Source organism: Neurospora crassa, linkage group VII (assembly GCF_000182925.2).
Source record: "Neurospora crassa OR74A linkage group VII, whole genome shotgun sequence".
Lineage (NCBI taxonomy): Eukaryota > Fungi > Ascomycota > Sordariomycetes > Sordariales > Sordariaceae > Neurospora > Neurospora crassa.
In genome coordinates this window covers 1,344,767-1,362,008 of record NC_026507.1, presented here as the reverse complement: position 1 = coordinate 1,362,008, position 17,242 = coordinate 1,344,767, and the positions used below count along the sequence as shown (strand labels likewise).

Sequence of the window (17,242 nt, the reverse complement as noted above, 5' to 3'; positions counted from 1 at the left end):
GAAGCGACTGATTATTCGGCGATATTGCAGCTTAGACACATCCTCCCTTTTTTACTAGGACTTAAATCACCTTCCCATATCTTCAAAAGTACGACCTATCACCAGCATCAACGTCTCAAGTGTCAACTGGCAGAGGCGAAACAATGGTAATTGTCCACAAGACTAACCCTCATTGTTGAGATCCCCTAAACATGTTGCTAAGACTGAGAACCTTGAATCACAACAGGCCAACTTTCCCAACTTGCGTCGCCTCTTCATCGAGGCCAGGACGGACAGTGAAGAAAGAGACGTGTCCAGAAAAGCAGTACGTCATATTCCGGTGCTGCTGTTTAACCCCAAGACCACCTAACATGATACTACTAGTTCTACAACGCCGTCCTGTTCCTAAGCTCCGTCGCAGTCTTCAGCTTGATAGCTCAAAGAATGAACGCCACAAAGTAATTCCGAAACTGAGAACCTGCCTCCAATGTGCCATATTCTCCGCCCATTGCGTACCTTGATAAATAGTCATACAAAACCAAAAGGGTATAAAACATCTCGTTGAATCGTACACGCCCATAACATAACCATGAAGAAGTAGTGGTGATCCAAGACACTGGGTCTTGCTTGCTCCATATCAATCACCGTGACTTAATCAGACTCGCTCTCAGAGCCCAAGAAAGCGAAATCCGCCCTGTGCTTGGCTGGGCCTCTCACCCTTGCCTTTGGCTCCGCATCTTCTGAGTCGTCCTCGTCCTCGTCATCGTCATCTTCGTCGTCCTCTTCAACTTCATCATCATCATCGTCTCCATCTTCATCACCGCTACCCTCCTTTTCGGCCTTCTTCTTCTTCTTCTTCTTTTCCTTCTTTTCCTTCTTGTCCGCTCCATCCCCACTTTCGTCCTCTTCCTCTTGATCTTCAGAGTCACTTTCAAGCTTCAGACTCTTCACCTTAGCCGCCGCCCTCCTCCTGGGCCTCCCGCCATCACCCAGTCCCCAGCTCTTCTCTCCGTCCTTCACGGCATCTAGCTCCGCCTCCAGTTCCCTGCGCATCTTGATTTCCTTGGCCTTGGACTCGGAGAACCGCCCGGTCATGCCTATGTCGGTGAGCATGTTCTTGAGATGCCTGATCTTCGCCTTGGTGTCATCACCGTACTTCTTGAGCTCGATTGGCCAGATCTTGCGAATGCCGCACTTGAGTAATTGGCTCTGGAGCTGCTTGATCAGGGCTTCGTCAGGAGAGAGGTCGGCGGATACGGACTTGGCTTTGCGGCCTTTGCTGGTGCTGCTGCTGGCGGCCTCCTTGGATTTTCCGCGCCCCTTGCCGCCACGCTTCGGGGGCTCGTCAAAGACTTCAGACATGGAACTTTCGCCATCGTCCTTGTCCGCGGGCGGGGCGTTGGTGGGCTTGGTTTCGGAAGAGTCTTTAGCGGCGCCCTTTTTGGGTTTAGCTTTCCGTTTGGGAGGTTCGTCGATGACTTCAGAAAGCTCGCTCTCGTCGTCTGAGGCCGGTTTCGTCTCCTTCTCTGCCTTTGTCACCTCGTCTTTTGTGTCCTTCTCCTTGGGGGTTTCGACATCCATGGCATCCGATAGCTCACTTGACTCGTCCTTATCCTCCAGTCCAGCCTCGTCGATTTCGCTAAGCAGGGACTCTGCGTCGGATGCTTCGACCTTGTTCTTCGCAGCGGCAGTCTTCTTGGTTGGTTTGTCCTTGGTAGCCTTGGCGGCGGGTTTCGCTCTCTTCTTAGGTCTTTCGGACTCGCTCTCCTCGGCTTCCTCTTCGTCATCATTGTCATCTGATGACCCCTTCCTCTTCTTGCCCGTTGCCTTTGTGGCTTTGCGCTTCTTGGCCGGCTCCCCTTCGGATTCGTCGTCGTCGTCAAATTCCTCCTCTTCGCTATCCTCGGGATCGCTCAACTCGGACTCGGACTCTTCGGAAGGTGTCGCCTCCTTCTTTGCGCGCTTCTTCGCAGGTGCCTTGGCTTTGGCGTTGTTTTTCGGCTTCTTGGCGTTTGGTTTCGCTGGAGCAGCCTGGTCTGGTTCTGCCCCGTTGGATTCTATCTTGGCCTACGATAGGTACACGTCTGTCAGTAATTGATTATGGTCTCTCCTCGGTGCTGTTCAATTGAGCCATCAAGATGACTACTTACGAGAGTGTCCATGACAAGCTGCTTGCTCTTTGCTTTCCAGTCGCCATCTTTGAGAAACCCTTCGCCAAGTTTGAGCTTCTTTTCGACAGCTTCGCGCACAGCGTTGACGGTTAGCTCTTGCGGACCGTGGTAGATGCGGCGCACGGCATCTGCGATCTCGGTCTTGATTGTCGCATCGGCGACCATTTTGCGGGGAGGCATGGTGATGTGACAAGATGCAGGTCAAGTTCAGGTTGTATTTTCGGTGCCGCAATCAGAATGAATTTCGGATTTCGGTGTTGAGGATACTTTAAGACGGAATACAGAGATTCGGAAAGCTCTTCAGTAGTTTGACAGGTAGAATGCGATGAATGACGTTGGTAATCGCGTCCTGGTGAACGTGTCTGCGATCGAACAGACGCGAACAGATGGGGCCGGTGGGTTAGATGTGGACCCAGACAATGGCATCAGACAAGGGTCTTTGATGTTGGATAAAAGCGGTTGGCCCAAGCGTTTTGAGAGAGGTCTCCTAAACCGGTAGGCCTAAGGTCCGTGTGTAAGTGCTGCTATACTGTGCTCGGCGACATGCACTGCAACTCGGAAGTTGAAGTCATCACCGTTCCCCTTTTTGGGCTGAAGCATGCCCCAGTTACGCTACCCGTTGGATACTATTGAACCTTACACTTGATTAGTCCTTCCATTTCCTGTATTTACTTACTTCTATTATGCCGCCTTTGTCCCACTCACGAATCGAACTTTGTCGATGATCCATATGCATGCTAGCGTGTCTCTAGTATGGACCTCTTGGTATTTGCTGGCTGCAGCTTATTGCGCTCCTACGTTCTTATGCTCGTTCAAATTGTCCAGGTCTCTCTTAATCTTCCACCTTTGGGGTTACCATCGAGGGTAGCGGCGTCGAACGCAGCCACCGAGGTATTTGGGATCAGAGGATCGTTCCGACGAGCGGTTTTGGAGGACTGTGGAAGGCTCCCCAGAGCTGAGTGAGCTACATATACATACATCGATAGCTGAAGCCCCATGAGGGTACCGCCGCCTTGAAAGATGGTTGAGGATGGCTGAGCGAAAACACACCACCACAGAGTGTCACCGTCCATTGCAGAATGCATGACAATCTCGTCATTTCTCAAGAAACAACAGTAAGTTTGGAATCGGCACACCCAAAGAATGCCCTCCCTTCAACAAGGGTACCTCTGCCATTGACTACTTCCTGCTCTATCCCGCAGATGACGACTGGGATGCCCATTCCTGCCAAGTCGTCTTCGGGTCAGTATCTCCCAGTCCCATGACCACCCCAAGCCCCTGCCCAGGTGCCATACTCCCATACTTCCCATGCCTTCCAGATTCCTCTGAAACAGTTCCGTCGCCATCCACAATCCCTACCTCTCCCAGATTGCCCAAATCCTCATCTTCCACGGCGTTTCCTTCACAGGATGAGTAACTGAGATTGTTAGCGACTGAAGTCCTCCAAATTGGTTCAATTGAACAGGATTGGCAATGTGGTAGGTGAAAGATGAACGTGTTTTCGCTACAGAACCGCTCAAACACTAGCTCTTGGAAGACTCGATCGATGTTTGCGAGGGACACGTGCGCGGAGCATTGCACAACTAGATGCACTGCGCTGAAAGGGCCTAGCGATGACCCGGCCTCCGACCAGACAGGAACTATTGATGGAACAAGGGGGGGAGGTGATAGACGTCAAAACTTGGCCCTGCATAGAACGAGGAAGAGCTTGGACGGGAAATTATAATAACGAACTTGGGTTGTGAAGAAACAAAGAGGGACAGTTGGAGCTTGAGGCTTGTATCCCTAAAAGCAACGGAACGACCTGAGCCATATGTTTCTATTACTGCGTACATTTTGTCGGTGATGGCGTTGACATTGTATCCACGTTGGAGGTAATCGTTGGTGCTTGGAGGCTGACGCTCTATTCGGAGGTCCTGAACCAGGGGTCCTTAGAGTTAGATGCTGTTAACATCTGTGTCCATGTTTCAGTGTATCCCGCGCTTTATTCTGGAAGGTATTGCCAAGGATGGAGTGATTTACCGACCATAGCTCGGTCAAGGACGGTAATTTCGCCGGTGTCGGACACATCTGTTTATTCGCTGATTTATAGCCAACGTGCTGATCCCTTCAAGAATCCCGATCGGGTCGCCCACCCTGCTAGTTTTCGAAAATCTTCATCTTTTCGGTCTGTCCAGATTGTCCATCGTGGAAGCGCCAAATGGGCTGTCATGTCGACACAGTCTGTTCCAAATACTCAAAGTACTTCTCGTTCCATTGCGCCAAGAACACGTCGTCGAACAAGCCCGGCGCCATGTCGGGCGACACCTCACCATGAGAGCAGAAGCTCGGCGGCATGCATTTCTTGTCGTTGACGGCTCGCTCAAATATCTTGATCAGGCATTTACCACAAATCTTGTGATCGCATCCCGGCCTCGACAGTAGATTCGCGGCTTCTGGTTTGTCTTGACAAATGTAGCATTTTGGCCTGTGTGAGGGCGAGATATGAGGAGTCAGTAGAACTCGGAGGATGTCTGAATCCCGCACAATCCTCCGTGATGGATGGCATGCGGATTTGGATGCAGTGAAACCTTACGTGGGTGGGAAGACCTTGATCCAGAAATTGTCAATCCGGCTGGCCCTAAATTCCGACGAGTTTGGGTCTGCGGGGATGTGCGCCAGAGTGTCGAATGATTGGCGATAAGACGGCGCTGGCTCTCGTTCATGCTGTGTTGTATCCATGTTCGACATGTCTTCTGTTTCCTTGCTGCTACTGGCGTAGTGCAGTGTTGTGAAGGACTGATCAGAGTCCTTGGCGCGATTTGGTTTCTCGGGTCCGGTTTTGTAGTGCCATGTGAGCTTGACACATCCGACGACCGGGGCAGCGGTACAGCGATATCGCCGTCATCATCTGAGCCACCTTGTACAGTAAGTCTACCGATGATGGTTCGCTGGCGTTCCTCGAGCCAAGCCGAGGTGCACCTTGAACATCATCGGCGGTCGCTTATTCGTGGACGGCACCAGGGGCATTTCCCCGCACGCCACATCTACGGCGACGGCGCCTTCCAGGGCTTGGAATTGGCTTGTCGCATCCCCTCGTTCGTACACTACACTGCTCGTAGTAACGAGCATCACTGCAAGGAAGTCATAGACGAATTCGAGCTATCCTTCCACATCCGGATGTGCACATGCCAACTTTTATTGACATTCCTTCATCTCCTTGAAGGACTATGACTGTTGCCAACTGGTGGCTAATAGGTAGTGCACCCTGGTCAATGTAGCATTAACAAAATCGTACTCGCCCGGCTAGCTCAATCGGTAGAGCGTGAGACTCTTAATCTCAAGGTTGTGGGTTCGACCCCCACGTCGGGCTCAATTCCCGGCGGCGAAATGCGATTCATCTTTTTTGTACTTTTTGCCCAAGTGTCGAACATGCCAATTCTTGATTTGTTGCCTTTATTTTCCTATGTTTTGTCCATTGTCACTGACTTGTCAACCCTCCATTCAGTGTTCTCGAATACACCCGATATTTCTCGATTTCTACGTACCGCCCTACCGCTCCACTCTGACAGTTTGACCCTTGTCAATCGGGCCATCCGATTCCAATATTGAGTGCTTGTAGAGGTACGCATCAAGTAACCCGCATATCCCATAAAGCTTCTACGAACGCTAAGTTCCTATAAATGTGAACCTTCCCAAGTTTTTGAATTCCACCAACGGTTATTTGGCTAACCATAACGGTACCACATTGACGCATCGAAAGACATACTCCACGTTCTCTTGCCACCGAACCTCGACCAATCTCGACGAAACTGGACAGTCACAGACATTTGCAGCATCACAGCCTTGCTAACCGAACCAACCGAGTCGCACCGAACGTCGGACTGAACCCCAATCTACCTCTACCTACGCTCGACATCGACGACCGCAAACATATACCCCTTTGTCGGAGGTTGCAGATGACAATGTCAAGTCACTATTTGATGTGCTATGGTTCTGCTATACCGCTACAGGGAAGCTCCCGCACGAGGTTTCGGAGGCAATATCGGCGATCCCTATCAACATGCAGCCAGCCCTATGTGTACAGTGGGCCTGATCTGCTTACCTGCGCGTGGCTCCGTCCTGACAGCATCTATTATCCATCTCAAGATTACAGCACGCACCCTTTGAACATCAGGCTAACGGGAAAAGGGAATAAGATGACAGAACCAACGAGACATGCCTAACTGTTATATGCATCCAGTTCCGTCCGGTCCGGTCCGCCCTGGCATTTGATGGATTGAACTAACCCGGGTTTCAGGACCAGTGCTACCTACATCCATGCGTACCTATGCACGACCGTTGAGAACCTCCCCCAACTCCCGTTAACGACATACACCGACGACCCAAGTTCCAACGTCCGAATCCATACCCACACCGATTGAACATCGAAGCGCAACTTTAACAACCACCTACCTCGTCACCCATTCGCCATCGTCACCGTTACGTCTTGATTCCAGACTACAATATCCTCATCATAAGCTCCCGCGATCGGTATCCGCACCACACAAACATGACCCGGTGTGCAGAAGTATTAGAAGGAGGAGGAGGAGGAGGACGAGGAGGAGTTCATTGACGCACAGGGCAACGGTTTTGGTCTGCGGCATGACCGGAGTAGAAGTAGGCCCTGTGCATGCAATAGAGCACCAGATCTACAGTGCCAGGCCACACACTACACAGCAGCTGCTTGAGGCCATGTGGAATGCACCGTCGGGACCTCCCAAACTGGCTGCATGCATGTACAAGACCTCATGTATGGTATCTTCAGTATTACACGCGATTGGTCAGCTGTTGTTAGCTCAACATTGCCCATCGTGGTATTAGATAGTCAACGAATGCAAACACATACCCACACTCCTTCTTGTTGTTGTTGATGTTGCTGCAAGTTTGTTGGTCAGTAGTAAGCAGGTGACTCAAGTAGGCCATTTTTTCCCTTTCTTTTATTCTCTGCACAAGTCAAAGGCACATCAGAAGCAAAGAACAGTAACCATGATCAGCACAAAAGTATCATTAACTATCTAGACCTGAAATAGCGCCTAACTGCCCATTCGGGACCCCGAAGGGTGATGTTGGGAAACCAAGCGAAACCAACAACCAGAAGCCAGCAGGCAGAGGCTTGGATGAGACGCTCCGCTGGTGCCAAGTCAAGCCAAACTAATTACAACAAACTTGAACTCCTCTATTCCCAAAGTACCCAAAGCAAAACCCAAACCCAAAAGCAGAAACCAAAAGCAGAAACCAAAAGCAGAAACCAAAAACAGAAACCAAAAACAGAAACCAAAAGCAGAAAGCAAAAAGCAGAAATCAAAAGCAGAAATCAAAAGCAGAAATCAAAAGCAGAAAGCAGCCATTCCTCCTCTATAGTCAAACGCCAGAAAATCCAAAAGCAAAGACCCAAAAGCAGAAACCAAAAGCAAAGAGCAGAACAATCCTCCTCTATGGTCAAACGCCAGAAAAGCCAAAAGCAAACAACCCAAAGCAGAAACCAAAGGCAGAAGCAAAACCGAAAACAAAGCAAGAACAGAGCAAGACACGAAGCGAAACTCGAAGCAAAACAAGAACAAAACACGAAGCAAAACTCGAAGCAGACCAAGAGCAAAACAAGAGCAAAACACGAAACGAAACTCGAAGCAGACCAAGAACAAAACAAAAGCAGAAAAAAACAAGACAAGACAAAAGAAGAAAAAAAAAACACACCTGAATGATAAGAAGATGGTACCTAGAAGTCACGTCAGCAAACAGAGAGAGAAGAGTGTGTACTTACCGACGCTCCAGAGACCCAGGTCGAGTGGCCCGGAATGTGACCGAGCGCACCCTTCCCAGATCCCCAGACTTCCGAGGCTTCCCCCCGGCTTTCTCCAGCTCGGCTCGCCTGTTCGCCTCAGAGAGACGGAACGCTTGAAACCGGGCATGGAGGGTGCGACCGGAGTTCAGCAGGCGGCGAGACTGATCGAGAGCTTCCGACATTGCTGCCTTCGGCTCAGCGACCCGACTCACCACCTCCAGACGCTTGTCCGGGCTCGGGGGCTTGGTCCCCTCGGCGAAGTGCACCTGCTTGCGCTTCGGGGTTTTGTCTCCCTTTGGGCGCTGCCCCTTCAGAATCGGCTTAGGCTCCGGTCCCATCTAGGTCCCTTTGCCGTCCACCTCCTCGTCCGAGACAGGCACACCAAAGTTCGACGCTGCTGTTAGTATGTGGGCAAGATCGGCAGCAATTGCTCGGCAAAGCTTGTCAATCTCCGCCGCGATGGCCCAGATCGCGACGTCGATGTGGACAATTGCTGCGATCAAACCTAGAGAGAGAAGGAAGGTTAGTCGAATCAGGAACATCGAAAAACCAGAGAGGGGCGGAAGGGGAGACTTAGCAGCGGAAGAGGAAGTCATGTTGGTTGTTGTTGTTGTTGTTGAGTGCAGTTGTGTAGCAAAAAAAAATCGTGGTTGTCAGCAAGTGCAAAAGACGATTGTTGTTGTAAGAGGAAAGAGAAGAGAAGAGAGAGAAGTGCGAGGGGACGCGACCTATTTAAGGGAGCGGGACCCAGGCTGCCTGACGTAATCAAGTTTCACATGTCAAGGCCTGATTTCTGAGGAAACGTGTCTAGAAGCTTCTTCTGACCCAAGGAAGTTGTGGGCTTACCAAAAGGCGCTGTAATACTGTCAAAAGGTATGTCTTAAACGTCTGGGGGGTAGGACTTTGGAGGTGTTGAGGGCAGTATTGTCCCAGAACCAAAGTCAGGTTATAGTGAGCAAGGTCCCTAAAGAGCCGGCGGTAACATGACTACGGGGCATCACATTAGAGTGTACCTAGGTACCTGTAACTATCAGCTACTGGAGAGGAAGTCAAGAGTTACAGTGAGACTTTCTAGCTAACTATCAAGTGTAAAATGAGGAGTGTCAGGCGCCCGACGGGTCAGGCTACAGCAGTTCTTTCCCCTGTAGATTGTGCAGAAAAACACCCGACACGTAGTAATTCAGGCGGCCCTAACAGCAGCGTAGGCCTTGAAGATAGTGGCTGGTGAGTGCTTGAAGGGGAGTTGAGGTATTCGTGTCGAGCAACAACAATGAAAAACATCACCACTTTTTCGATGTCAAGTATTAAAAGACGCTCAGAGACGGCATGTTGTCAAATTAAGCTTGCATCGTGTATAACATCCCATTGGTCAGCCTTAAATGTGGAGTGGCTGCACCCCTGTCCCGAGACTCTTGGCTTGTCATCCGGGGGCATGCGCCAAAAAAGAAGTGGAAGTCCACCCCCCAAATGTCCTTCCCAAGCAAATACTCGGCACAGCCTTATATCCTCATATTGTACAGTGTTATCAACTTTATGGTAGACCGCGTGCTGTGTGCTGTGTGCTGTATGTTGTGTGCTGTGTACGAAGAATGAGCCACACAGGAAGCCAGGTTCCCAAAGGTGATTGGTTTTGCTGTATACTGAGGACTGGTATACGAATGGTTAGGCTTAACCACCCGAAGGTATCCGATGCCCATCTAACGAGTCTTGATATAGCGAAGGAAGCTGGCTTTGGTTCTGGAAGAGGGGATGTCCGGTGGCAGATCTAAGGTCGAGGTTCTTGGTAGTGCTTTGGATACTTCCCGTCTTGATGGGTTGATTGGGTGCGGTATCTCCGGTTGGTTTAGTTGGCTGGCTTTGTCTGGCTGGCTTTTGTGATGACTTTGTGTAGTAGCTCTCTGGAATGGATCTATTGCAGCTTTTAGTTATCCACCCGGTGCACAGGCAGACTGCACCTTTCACATGCCTCGTGGCGATCACCGGCGGCTGCGACGCACTACGCGGCACTAGCGCCGGGAAGGGCTGCATAGCACATGTGCATTCGTCTGAACATCGATTGGGATGGAGTATCTATATATGGCATCAGAGAGGACCTGTGAAAAAAAGGACGTCAGCGGTGGTGTGTACCTAGGTGAACCAGTTGTTGAAGCTGTACGTACCAGACAGAGGACAAGGTGCAAATGAGACATTTCCGACACCTGCAAAGACCAAGACACCGTAGTACAAGGTAAATTCAGATAGATACAACTCAAGAGCACAATGTATAGAGGGAATCTTTCCGGTTGCGAGCATGGATGTAGGAAGATGCCGTGGTGCAAGGTGATCACTTCAACTCTCAGTGATCAAATTATCTTCAAAGATGGATGCTACCTCTAGACAAACTACTGAGTGCTATGCAATGCTAGAGGCCTATGTGCAGCTTGCTAGAATATCTGTTCTAGCTCGGTCATCGTTTCCTACCATGCTCCTCACTTCGGTGCTTGAGTCTAGCCTCGATGTCTTCGGTAGGCTTCGCCCACTTCGCTCAGTTCCTCTTCTCTTTCCCCTTTACATCATCAACACACACACAGTTGTTCGCAGCCACGCTTTCTAGTTTCCATCTGTCGAAACCGTCACCAGTTCTTGACATCCTTCTGGCACCAGTGGATACAATCAACATTTGGCTACCCTGTATATAAATCGGACTCGGTCCTCTTTCTTCCTTTTTTCTCTCCTCCTCTTCAATCAATCAAGACTTTCACCACCACCATGTCGTTCACCGTGATCACCATCTTCCGTAAGGTTCAACGCCATCACCAGAAACCACATTCTGATCAATTTTTCATCACCAAAACTGTCAACATTGCACTTGACAGCTTCTAGAACCATCAAAATGCTCTCCACTCTTGTTCTCGTCGGCGACTTCGCCATCCTTTACACCATCGGCATGATGCGCCTTCTTTTTGAACTATTTTTGTACCTTGTCACAGTGCAGGCAAGACAACCCTAATCCAAAGGTAAGCATCAACATCTCCTCCTTCCATCATCATTCTCATCGGCCCGCGCTAACTTTCATTCGCAACAGGGACAGCAGCAGCGGCTTTGACAGCAGCACGGCCATCGCCAACAGCATTGGCAGCAGCAGCACCAATAGCATCGCCAGCACCTGCGGCACCAACAGCAGCTTTGCCAGCACTTGTGGCACCAGCAGCCCCAGTGGCAGCAGCATCATCACCGCTATCAACAATGGCACCAACAACGGCACAACCATCACAGATGGCGCCAGCGGCAACAGCACAAGGTCAAAGAAAGTGCGATTTGTGGAGGAGGTCAGGGGTTGGGGAAGGCTGGACAGCCGCCAGTGGAGGGAAGTCAGGAGGAAGGAGAGGAGGGAAGCACAGTTCTTCTTGTGCCGGGTGCCAAGAGAGCAGGAGTAGGGGGCGGTACGGAAGGGGGTGGAGGAGGAGAAAGGAGGGAGAAGATGGGGGACAGGGCAGAATGGTGGGGTCTTCTTGATGAGCATTGTTAAGGTGTTTTTGGAAAAGCCATTTGGGAACAGGCACAGGAAAGGGTACGCGGGGTTTGCATTAGACGAGGAAAAGGGATTTGCATTAGACAAGAGAAAGGAGTTTACATTAGACTGAAGGAAAAGTTTTGGATTGCTCTCAATTTTGGTTGAATGAATACATTGTTGCGTTTTTCTTCCTCATTTGCATGGTCTTGTTGTGCCTTTCGCCTTTGGTCACACAGGGTCCAAGATGTCTTCCACTGATTCCGTCATGAACGGTTATATGGGTAGGGGACGGGAAGTTTTGCGCGGTTGAAACAAGATAACCTTTAGACTGGGAGCAGACGCTAAGCTCCCGGGCCGCTGCAAAACCTTAGAGCAACGACAACAACAACAACGACAACCGCCGAGATACAAGGTGGTAGTATTGGTGGTGGTGGTGGTGGTGGTGGTGGTGAACTTCGTGGGTAATCTTGGACTTGGGCGGGCCGTGCCTTGTTTAGTATCAGCTTGTGTATATTCTCTTGTTTGCTATGTTTACTTCGACGCGGTGGTGGTGGTGATGGCATCGGTGTTTGGATCATTCAGACAGGGGACGAGATCATTGGCAATAATCGGACGCAAAGCAGAAGCAGGCGGTGTCGGTTCAAGTTGAGGTTTGTTTGTTTCGCTAGTTTCCTTGTATCGGCGCGTGCATGGAGAGGAATGAATAGCGATTGTCCGTACTTAAGGCTATACCTAGATTCCTGGTATCGGCTGGAGCATTACGTCTGTCAGTACACGTGAAATGAGGAACGAAAGAATACTTAATGCTTCCGGCACCGACTCTTGAGTTTTGGTAGAAAATGTGGGAGATAGACCGAGAAAGATGGGGATGATGACGCGTGTCGGTCTTAATGGAGAGATCCAGCTAACTCAAGCTAGAGGGAATTGTCAAAATTTAGACACACGCCCAGAAACTTCTCGTACAATGTGACTGACCAGTGTGTATCAGCTCTTGGCCTCATCAGCCTCTCTTCACGTTCGTCTGCCCCTAGGAATTCTTAAGGTTGAGAACCGACCATAGCCATTTGGGTGCAAGTTGCTTGATTCGGACCGGGCCCTTTGAAATGTGTCAATGGCTCGCTCAGCATCACAGTTCTTGGTCTACCAAAACACCGGCCCTCCAGGGTGCTCGAGACCATGACTCGTCGTGTCTGGGTATCCGACAGCTTTGTTGTGATTGCCTTTCGTTTCGTGGGTTGGGATTGATTGGTTCGGTTCGCCTTGGGTCTAGCGATTACGGGCTGTTACGAGGAGACCACTGCGGAAGGAAAAAGGCCGAGCGCTCTCGCTAATTCTTTTGGTGACCGAGGGCAATCCCACTGGCGACGATCGTGATGCGCGAAGAGGCGCGGTGCGAGATGCCCTCGATGGGCTCGGACGGCTTACCCTCGGGGCTCGTACGTTTCTAACGTCTCTCCTCGATGTGTAGATCTTCGGTGTTCTGGCGCGCAATGACTATATCGGGGAGCTTCGCGGGCGTCACGGCGCACTCTGCGGAGCCTCGATTGACGTACAAGCCCGATCTCTTACGCAGGGTGACGGATTTATACGCTTGATAGCGACGTTCGTGATTGAAATATTGAGCTGGAGAGCTTGGAAGCGGGTCCGTCGCTCGAGAGAGTCCTTGTCGTGAAACACCAGAAAGATGTGCTCAAAGCTCTTGAATAGTTCACAGGCAATAAGTAAAAAGTGGATAAAAGAAAGAGCGAAAGATTTGGTTGGTCATATTGACATCCCCACAAACTGGTCGTTGGGTTGTCTCTCGTAGCAGTTGGGGAGCGAGTACGTCTGCGTGTGGTGCCAGTTTCGTTGTCTGCGGTTCGCGATCGGGGTCAAACAATCCAAGACCAAAAGGCCATTTCTTGTAATTATTGTTGCATTGTGGGTTGATAAATTTTCTTGAATCCTTATCAACATAGAGGTAGCCCGATGGCAGCCCCCTTGATTAGCGCCAGCGATACCAGGACACCACACCTGTGTGGGTACCAGTTCCTGCTGCGATTGACAAGTCCCAGGGCCTTCCAACTAAACAAGATTCACCTTATTACACGATCTCGTCCTTGACATGTAGAGCGGCGAGATACGTGTGTATGGGCCATGGGAAATAATGAAGTCATTCGTCTTACAATTGAGAGCGTTCAACGTACATGAACACAACATAAGTTTATCTGTTCGCACCTCTTCCCCCCTAATAGATGAATAGGTATTGAATGCATATACCTAACACAGTTATTGACGAGTATGACGACCAGAATTCGAACAACTCCTGCCCTTTCTACATTTCTTCCCGGGGCACATGATGCGGAACGCAACAGTAAATACCCGCCATATCAGTCTACTTGTTCAAGACCAAGGAAAAGTAGACAGCGAACTTAACACATCAAAGACATACTGACATGTTTTTGTGATTTTTCAGCCAGCCGACAAGTCAGAATGCGAGAGCTGACCAAAGATATCGCTCTTGTCAGTCGTCGAGCGGTTCCTCAGACTGATCATCCTCCTCCTGGTTTGACTCAGCATCAGTGTCATCGTCCCCATCGTCGTCTTCATCGCTCGTCTCGCCATAATGGATTCCTCCTTCAACAAAACGCCAGTTCAGCCAAGCGTCACTACCTTCGTCGTCATCACCACCCTCAACGCCGTCACCACCCGCGGGGGAACCCCCTGTTCTGGCCGAATATTCGTGTACACCGTTCTCGCATTCTGCGAAACATGTAGTCCGAAGCTCGATGGTATCACGGCGCGGCTGGTGTCTCAAAGCAAGGCCAGAGTCCTCCAAAAGAACCGATCTTCCATGCGGCATACTTCTCACAGGTCGACGAGGCCTAACTTTGCGAGTCTTCGCGGATCGAAGAGACTGACGCACTCTGATGTACATCAGGTGAGGACGCACTCTAATGTACATCAAGTGAGGATTGGTGTCATGCGGAACCGGCTCATTGCAGATATGATGCCAGTATCCAGAAAAGGGAAGATCTTGAAGCGCTTGATCTGCATCTGGACCAGTAAGCTCCTCACAGACTAGTTCCCATCCAATTGTGCAGTCTTCGTCAGTGATGAACTCCCCACACAAATAGCTGTATTGCGCCCAGAGTGGCCACAGACGACTGCCGGAAAACAACCGCGAGCCAAAGTCAAGTGTTTCCTCCCAATCAATAGTATCATCAAGGAAATCTTCATAGTCGTAGAGAACAGTGACCATAGTCTGCGTGGTGCCGAGACAATTGTTGAAGAGTTTGTCCAGAGCACACCACGTGCATGTTGCTGCGGGTGCATTCTTGTGAATATGGAAGCATGCCTTATCCTTGTCAACCTCGAAGAAGTCGAGATCTCGAATAAATGCATGTTTGACGAAGCTCATATCCTCTGCAAGGGTAAAGCTTGTTGGGTTTCCATATTCCTCCGTGAAGTCTTGAAGACGGAATCTGAACATTGCGCGACATGTGATGGAATCGATGTAAAAGTAGTCCATTGACGGTCGCACGATGATGTTCATGTCGAGGTCCCAGGCGCGGATACTGACATAGCGCTGATTGCGGAGGGCCGCAATGCGTGCCTCCTTGCTGACTCTCAGAAGGGGGTTCGAGTTGTACTCTACCAGACGGTCGTTTTGGCAGTGTTCCTGGATAAAGATGTACGGACGCAAGCGAATGTTTGTGGGATCAGAATGGTCGTCCGGGTCGTCCATGCCCCAGATCAGTGTCCAAGCAACGGATGGATTGTCTTCGTAATCATTGAGGAATTCTTCCCAAATCATGAGGCGTATCTCGTACGGAAAGTTGGAGAACTGGTGAAACTTCTTCCGGGAGCGCTGATTGATTCGCCGGGATCTTGCCTTGCGGGAACTGAGCTGCTGCTCTTGGGCGGTGGCCAGTGACCGCGTGGTCATCTTGTGGGTGCGCATCTCGACGGCGCTGTCCATTTCAGGGGATTGAAGCCCCAGAACGGGCAAAAGGGTTAGACAGTAGACAGATTGAAAGACATGAAGTATGAGAAGAGTTGATTCGAAGTACGAGGGTTAAGGAGCTCGACTTCAATTCCGTGCGACGGAATCGACGAGACGACGAGGAGTGGGAGAAAAGTTTTTCGATTGAAGGGCGGAAAATTAGGCATCCATGACAGATGTGCTCTTTGGAAAGGTCAAAGGGAAGGAGCAAAGGGTCATTTATGTGTCTCTTGCTTGTCAAAAGCGGTCAACAGAGGACGGAGTGTCCCAGTGGATTGAAAACCTGCGGGAAGGCAGGCACGCCTCAAGAGAAGTCAAACACTCCACCATTCCGAGGTCCAGCTTCCACCCAGCCTGGACTCGTAGTGACAGTGGCCCACTGGCGAGTATCCGTAGAATTCAAGTTTTGGGAGAGAGCTCTTCAACTTCCAGGGAAATCAGGCAGGGTCTGTAAGCATACTGCAAAATGCCTCATGCCCACCAAGATTTCTATGGAAGAGGGTGATGATGAATGTCTCTACTCTCCAGTGCCTTGGAAAAGATAGGTAGAAGAGGTAGGGTACAGGAAGAATCGAATTTACAGTGCTTCAGGGTGGCAACACGTCTCTCCCCTATTCTCTTTTGCGGGCATAAAATGTACATATTCGGGCAGTATGCTTACAGATCCTGCCTGGTTTCCCTGGAGGTTCAAAAGCTATTCCCCGGAATTCTACGGTACCTCTTGGCAGGAATCTTTGATGCAGTCGGAAATGTTTGCTGCAGATGATGTAAACGCAAGGCTGTGGGTTGGTGACAGCCTTCCTAACCTTCCTTGCCCTGCATCACCTTGTGTAGAGGTAACCAAGCCTCGGGCGATTATTTTGTATCGACCATGTCCACTTGCGCCTAGATAAATCTCCAAACTCGGATGTATCTTGGCTACTCATCGGGGCCGTCTCAACCCAACACCAACCCATTGCTGCGAGGGGCCAGGGCCTGTTTTCTCTCCAGCGCTTGTGCTTGCTTTAATCCTTGACGAACCGACACTGCTATAAGGAAATCTGACCTCTTCAGACATGCGGCTAATACTCTTGGTCGCCCGGTCGAAAGCGACCACGATCCTAACCGTGACGCCGAACCCCGACCGTACCTATAAAAGCTCCACCTGCCACCGCAAGACCGGCCACAAGCATGGACAGAAGTGCGACCGTAACCGCAGCCACGGCCACACCCCCCTATCTTCATCACGTCGCTACTCCATACCGCCTACTCCCTGATTCGATGATCGTGAAAGCTACCGATAGCGAGCTGAAGCTCAGGCCCTGTTGGTCTAAATGGCGAACTGAGAACCAAGCGAGCGGTGGGCATACTATGTGGGCGCGTCGCACGTATACAGCGAAGTATCGTGACGATGGTCAGGTCAAGAGGTAACTCAAGTCCTCGTCTGGATTTAAAACGTCGTTTTGGACTTGAGGTTTCGCAAATTTCGAACCAACCCACCAGACACTATTGGCCCAGGTAAAGCCTGGGATTTTGAAAGGGCGTCGCTTCTGACCCCAATGACTGGGATTATAGATATTGGTGAAGAGATAGACAGATACACCGTAAAGCATGAGGATAGAGAAGCATCCGAGAAACTTGTATAGCCATTTTACAGGACGATACTTCTATAGCAGGTCACAGAAGCGGTCAGACGCCCTTCGAGCGGTCAAGAACATATTCGTGATTTCGTCCGTCCCGAATCGCTTCCTTGCTCTTGATCTCGCCTCTGGTACAAGAAGTGAAAAGTCGCCTAGAGGACGGAAGGTCCCCAACCGTCATAAATGCTCTCC

At 50.4% G+C, this 17,242-nt stretch overlaps 5 protein-coding genes and 1 non-coding gene across 6 annotated transcripts; 2 read left to right on the top strand and 4 right to left on the bottom strand.

The window, feature by feature from the left end:
• Positions 1-291: 291 nt before the first annotated feature.
• NCU09722 (hypothetical protein) lies at positions 292-2,539 on the bottom strand. The gene is made up of 2 exons (XM_953868.2): positions 2,130-2,539; positions 292-2,046 (listed from the first exon to the last, which is right to left on the bottom strand). Exons 1-2 carry the CDS (start codon positions 2,328-2,330, stop codon positions 631-633), a joined length of 1,617 nt encoding a protein of 538 aa, XP_958961.1. The 5' UTR covers positions 2,331-2,539; the 3' UTR covers positions 292-630.
• A 757-nt stretch (positions 2,540-3,296) lies between these two features.
• Positions 3,297-5,094, bottom strand: NCU09723 (hypothetical protein). The gene is made up of 2 exons (XM_953869.2): positions 4,726-5,094; positions 3,297-4,617 (listed from the first exon to the last, which is right to left on the bottom strand). Exons 1-2 carry the CDS (start codon positions 4,878-4,880, stop codon positions 4,359-4,361), a joined length of 414 nt encoding a protein of 137 aa, XP_958962.1. The 5' UTR covers positions 4,881-5,094; the 3' UTR covers positions 3,297-4,358.
• A 335-nt stretch (positions 5,095-5,429) lies between these two features.
• Positions 5,430-5,502, top strand: NCU15337. The gene has a single exon. It is a non-coding gene; the product is annotated as a tRNA-Lys (tRNA).
• Positions 5,503-6,737: 1,235 nt separating this feature from the next.
• On the bottom strand, positions 6,738-8,549 carry NCU09724 (hypothetical protein; the record flags this gene model as incomplete). Its single annotated transcript, XM_953870.1, has 4 exons — positions 6,738-6,795; positions 7,018-7,047; positions 7,933-8,261; positions 8,313-8,549. The coding sequence occupies 4 exons, from the start codon at positions 8,547-8,549 to the stop codon at positions 6,738-6,740; spliced, it is 654 nt and encodes a 217-aa protein (XP_958963.1).
• Positions 8,550-10,701: 2,152 nt separating this feature from the next.
• On the top strand, positions 10,702-11,369 carry NCU09725 (hypothetical protein; the record flags this gene model as incomplete). Its single annotated transcript, XM_953871.3, has 3 exons — positions 10,702-10,729; positions 10,928-10,949; positions 11,018-11,369. 3 exons carry the CDS (start codon positions 10,702-10,704, stop codon positions 11,367-11,369), a joined length of 402 nt encoding a protein of 133 aa, XP_958964.3.
• A 2,580-nt stretch (positions 11,370-13,949) lies between these two features.
• Positions 13,950-15,595, bottom strand: NCU09726 (hypothetical protein; the record flags this gene model as incomplete). Its single annotated transcript, XM_953872.2, has 1 exon — positions 13,950-15,595. The coding sequence occupies exon 1, from the start codon at positions 15,405-15,407 to the stop codon at positions 13,950-13,952; it is 1,458 nt and encodes a 485-aa protein (XP_958965.1). The 5' UTR covers positions 15,408-15,595.
• Positions 15,596-17,242: the final 1,647 nt, after the last annotated feature.

What these genes read in the sequence shown, in the direction of transcription:
- NCU09722 (XM_953868.2), bottom strand. Translation starts at nt 2,330, where the DNA reads ATGCCTCCCCGCAAAATGGTCGCCGATGCGACAATCAAGACCGAGATC. An exon ending in AGCTTGTCATGGACACTCTC is followed by an intron (nt 2,047 to 2,129) that starts GTAAGTAGTCAT and finishes TACCTATCGTAG; the next exon opens with GCCAAGATAGAATCCAACGG.
- NCU09723 (XM_953869.2), bottom strand. Translation starts at nt 4,880, where the DNA reads ATGTCGAACATGGATACAACACAGCATGAACGAGAGCCAGCGCCGTCT. An exon ending in ATCAAGGTCTTCCCACCCAC is followed by an intron (nt 4,618 to 4,725) that starts GTAAGGTTTCAC and finishes GCCCTCACACAG; the next exon opens with GCCAAAATGCTACATTTGTC.